Source organism: Saccostrea cucullata, unplaced genomic scaffold (genome assembly GCF_032062105.1).
Source record: "Saccostrea cucullata isolate Sc308-1 unplaced genomic scaffold, CSIRO_AGI_Scuc_v1 ctg756, whole genome shotgun sequence".
Lineage (NCBI taxonomy): Eukaryota > Metazoa > Mollusca > Bivalvia > Ostreida > Ostreidae > Saccostrea > Saccostrea cuccullata.
Window position 1 is genome coordinate 361,664 of NW_026930876.1, and position 5,549 is coordinate 367,212.

A 5,549-nucleotide genomic window follows, 5' to 3' on the forward strand; every position below is an offset into this window, starting at 1 on the left:
GAAAATATTGCTGCACAGTACTCTTGAAGTTTATCCTTAACTACTATTAATCATCTTAGTAAGGAGTAAAGAACCAGGATTGGTAGAACATTTACTTCAACCCGCTATGTATTTTTTTTCTAAAGACTTTAAGAAGTTTCGGAATTCAATATAGTTATGGTTATATTTAAATTCATTTTGATTGCTTGGAATATTAAAAATATCCAAAACCGACAGATGACTTTGAAGACTTTCCGCATTAGAAAGGGTTCTATGAGTATAAGTTGGATTACCACTTTTAAAATTAAATCTAAGTTCAAATCCAATAGAAGAAAACCATTTACTTACTAATTAGTTATGGTACTGTAGCAATATTTATGGACAGTTTTCAAAAGCAGTTGTAGATCATGTAAATATAGAAGCACCAAGTCCTCATATCCTCAAAAGTAGACTCTTATTTGATATTTAAAAGATAAATACGGCATCATTCAGTGTTATTAATTTATTTTTGCTTTATTTGATAAAAGACATATTCAAATTTCAAACAATAGGAAATTCTTTAAGTCACTAGCTACATATATCACGTGTTTTGCAATTGTTTTATACATGAATCAAATTTAACTCGAAACCCATTGTAAGTCATCGTATTTTTTTAAAATAAATATCAAAACGATAACATTTTCAATGTGTGCCTAAATCAACATGAAAGCAAAATGAGATACTACTTTGATGTCTGTTGCAAAATCGCCATTAACTATTTCAAGGACAGAGAAAAAAGCACTAATATTTATAAACAAATTCTGTTGTTCATATTTGTAATATTATATTTACAAGCTCGTAATGACGCAAACTTACATTGTCGTCCTGTACAATATTGTTTTCATAAATAATACTAAACATTTGATAGTACAGACGCTTTTAGTTTTGAAACAATTTAAATACTAGTACTTTATATAATTAGGTCTAACTGATCATAACCTAAAGGAAAAACTCCAAATGTATCATAAAGACATATTCTTATATAGTAAAATTAAATTCTCAATATATTTTAAAGATGATGTCTTTTAGCTTTAGATTTTGTTTTCAGTGATATAACTCCTCGGTTCATCTTCCGTCCGTTGATTAGTCTTCGTGGTATCTTTCTGTCTGAGATTGAGGTAAAAGCTCCTTATAACAACAACAAGCATGAATACAATACCAAAGCCGACAAGTATTAATGAGTATGGAACTCCAAAAGAAAAGTCTTTCCCATGTGCCGCTTTTTTGGAAGCGGTTGTTGCGATGAATCGAACCAAGACAGCGAACTCAGATGTAACTATGAATTGAAAAAAAGTTCACATAAAAAGTATTTTATTTCTGTTTTAAGCATATCCTTAATCTAAATATTGATCTAAACGGTTTTAACGCGTAGATAGTCGCTTATATTTATGGTTTTCTTCCTTAGATAATGCTCTACAGCTATTTACTGATATCGTTCATTAAGGTAGAAAGTCATTACCTGCCACAAGTAGAAAAATTCCCCCAATCACGAACGTTGATGGAATCGACGCTTTCCTTTTGGTATTCCAAAAAAAGGATCGACCATCCGACTCCACCAAGATCAACAGCAAGGAGACTCTCTATCTGAACATCTATCATTGCTGGAGAAAAATAATGGTTATTTTATATTTGTTCTATCCGTGTTTTTTAAGATTCCGCTAAAATTTCACACATACATGTATATATATGTAGGACTCCAAGTGCGATGGGACTCCAAAGTCCGATGGTCTACGCCAAACCCCGATGGTTTAACACGCCAAACCCCGATGGTGCTGAAAACGATAAAAGTTTATGACGTCATAGTACTGCTGTGCCAAAAATGCGATACCGCTCCAGCGACGAGGATAGATTGTTTAAAATAAACATTAAGTGTCAATAATATTAAACCTCATCTTTTGAATTAAGGTGCGAAACTAAGCCTAATCAGTCGAAAAATGCGTAACACTCAGTTAATACAGGTATAACCTAAATATCTTGGCTGGACTAATCCAAATCAGTGGAAGACTAGGCTAACCCTAATTTCTTGGGTGGGTTCGAAGAAACACATTATAAATCCAATAGTGTTCAAGAACTAACCCTTATCAGTCGAATGGTGTGGAAGTACTAACCCTAATTAATGCCTCTGGTGGGTGAAAACAATGATAAAAATCAGTAAAATTGTATTTGATTGAATTGATTTTGAATGCAGGGCAATGGCATGACTTCAGACTATTGTGACGTCATCAACTTTGATTGTTACTCCGCACCATCGGACTTTGGCGTGTCAGACCATCGCACTTTAGCGCAACGTGTCTCATAGGAAACAGGCCATCGGACTTTGGAGTCCGTAAAGACAGCGAACCATCGGGGTTTGGCGCAGACAGTCTGGGTGTGGCGAGACCATCGGACTTTGGAGTCACCATCGGACCTTGGAGTCTTACATAATATACTCCCTCTATTAGATATTATTAAAGAAATAAATTAAATTTTTGAAGATTCATGAGGTATAGGAACTACAACGCTTCACGCCGGCAGATTTATCATGAAGCGTGTTAGCTTCATATAGTTCATGAGAAAATAGTTTGTAAAGAATTATAGGGGAAATCTATTGTAAATGTAAATATTTAAAAATACTTCTTTTCAAAATCGGAAGTTAATCAAATAACTATGTAGAAAACTTTTCGAAAAAATATGAGAGAGAGAGAGAGAGAGAGAGAGAGAGAGACTTACAGAGTCGAAGCGCCCCATTTAGCTTATATTTCTCATCTAAAGCTACGTAAGACCTTATCGAGCATTTGTCAGTTTCCTGGCGATCACAATCCCTGGCGTAAAAAATGCTAAATTGGCTAACCTACAAAATCGAATAGTATATATTGCTATTATAAGAAAAATACACGATCGTTTCCTTTAGTTGTTGCACAACAAATGACGTTTCTATTCACTTATTTAATATTCTGATTAGTCTATTATTATATAGAAATAAATACAATTATAATCTTTCAAAAAGGTTATATGCAGTTACCTCTTCCGTTATGAATCCAGGTAGGGCCATGGCAACAATGCATTAAATCAAACCAAAGGCTGACGATAGCAATTCAACATAAATCGGCATCCTTATTCTCTCTAAAAGTATCCATAACATACATAAGATTAACAAAGCGACGAATTTTCGTTTTTTAGAAAAGAAATTATACTAGCAATTCATGTAAAAAAAGTATTGCAGTCATTTTTGATGTGCTGATAATGAATCCCAGTTTCCTATCTGTTATTCAATGCATTATATTTTAGCTTAAACCGAGGAACCACGTCTCAATAGGCGCTGGCACGAAAAAGATATCTCCCTGCTTTACTGGTCTAAGTATTGGTCAAAATTTGCAGCTCTCCACCGGCAAGTGTCTCCATACGAGTGAACTATTCTGAAGAGGGGCGTAAAACAACAAACAAACGTATAAAAGGTATCTTTTGTTCAGAATTAGACAAAACAGAAGAAAAATCAAACAGAAAACGTAGAGAAAAATCAGTAGAGAAATGGAAAAGAATCAACCATAAAACTTATATATGATATACCTATAAGCGAATTCTACAGTACCGTTGTGTAATATGGAACAGTTTATATTTATATATCTATATAACAACAAAGGAAACAACGTAACATAATTATAACTATTTATATTTGATTCTAAAAATAAACGCGCAAATAGATTCTGATATTTCTTTTGGTATTGTGGTTTGTTTTTGTGCGTTATTTAAAACATTTTTTTTATCAAAGAGGGGGTCCCTAATTATTATTGTAGCTCACCTGACAAGACAAACTTTGTATTCAGTAGTATGACACTAATAACAATATATAAGGTGCTAATAAATAAAGGTAAAAATAGGCACTTAATGAAATAATAGTATATGGAAATGTACTTCTTTATAATTTGACGTATATTCATGTGAAGCAGAATTTATTCCGAAACTTCTAAATGAGAAGAAAACACTTGCTGTGGTCTTTTATTAGTCAACCCGACATTAATATAATATTATATCGACGAAGTAGAGTCATACCTTCTTGTTTCGGTGAGGCTTTTTTTGTCTATAGTCGGTAAACGTTCATTTATATATCAATTCGATATATCCCAGTGAACGTAAAATCAATGGCACTAGCTAGTGTCTTTCACATCCTTTCACATATCTGTATGGGGACCATAAGGGTCATGCGCATATATAGGATTGATACAATGATTGTTTGTTGCTTGACGTGTCATTCAAGAATGTTTAACTCATATAGAATCGCTAACATGTATCAATGAAGGTCTTAAAATTTAGACCTTTGCAGGTTGAAATTGAAAATTGGGCAGTGAGGTATCATTATCCAGCCAGCACCTGCCATGAGACGGGACCTCAGTCTTCCAGGGCATTTCAGAAGAACCTCAAAATTCTGTTTAAAAAGCCGAGCACCTGGTGAAGAAACAGTCCCTACCTAATTTGATTTTAACTCAGCGACAAACGAAGTCACCTTTGCCATTGTCAGCTTTCTAATTTACGTAGAATTATCCCGCTATCATCTGGTGTTTACATGTACATCTCCTACTGTATTTAGAAACCAAGAATATGCTTCGTGTACGATAAGCTTTTAGACAGAGACAGGCTACGGACAGAAAAGTTAATTTTACAGGGATTTCAACGGCCTCGTTTAAAGTCAGCATTTTGTAAATTCTGTGGTCGTTATAATGACCTTGTAAGCAAATATAACCTACCAATAAATATTTATAAAATAGTTATTATTCATCTACGACATCTGTAGCAAGTTTTGGACTGAAGAATTGTAATAGTGTAGAAAAAGATGAGAAAAAATCCCAATAAAATTTACTTGACCAGGTGAGCGTTAGAATCTTGAGCATATGTTTATCTGGTAATTCGATTCTTATTTTTGGCAATTGTCGATACTGCGCATTTAAACGAATTTTTAACTGAATAGAATCGTTATTGTTCCGCTTTAAATCCCAAACTTTGACATCGCTTAAAAATTGTCTAAAATAGAACAGATCTGTGTCTAATAATAGCCTGCTATTTTAATAAAATTGGGTGTCTTCAACATAAATAGCGAGGAACATATGTGTTTACTTCTCCTTAGAGCCATATTACAGACAAGGGTTATTTAATTTATTTGATTTATCAAGAATAAGAAAAACATCTTTATCTCAATATTGCAAAGGAAGGTACGTTTTTTGCTTTATTGTGCCCTAAAAATTAAATGTTTTCAAAATGTTTTGAAACTGTCTCAAGTATCTGTTAAGCTCATGGCTTTGATTGATGAAGAAAGTGTTTAGCATAAAGGTATCTTCTGGGAATATGACTCATTAATACATACATTTCTTTATTTTAAGAAAAGTCTAAAAATGATCCATTTCAAGAGTAATTTCCCTTCAGAAAATAGTGTCCTCAACTGTCTCCCAATTTAAAGTCTTACATGGCTTTTAAAAAAAAATTCACACTAACCAAAATTAAAAAGATCTTTTTATCAGTTTTTTTTCTTTATATAAAAATAGGACTTTCCTGTAAATTAC

At 33.1% G+C, this 5,549-nt stretch overlaps 1 protein-coding gene across 1 annotated transcript; it reads right to left on the reverse strand.

Moving 5' to 3' along the window:
* Positions 1-581: 581 nt before the first annotated feature.
* On the reverse strand, positions 582-3,466 carry LOC134230401 (uncharacterized). Its single transcript, XM_062712199.1, has 4 exons — positions 3,020-3,466; positions 2,728-2,848; positions 1,478-1,619; positions 582-1,294 (listed from the first exon to the last, which is right to left on the reverse strand). The coding sequence occupies exons 1-4, from the start codon at positions 3,047-3,049 to the stop codon at positions 1,285-1,287; spliced, it is 303 nt and encodes a 100-aa protein (XP_062568183.1). The 5' UTR covers positions 3,050-3,466; the 3' UTR covers positions 582-1,284.
* Positions 3,467-5,549: the final 2,083 nt, after the last annotated feature.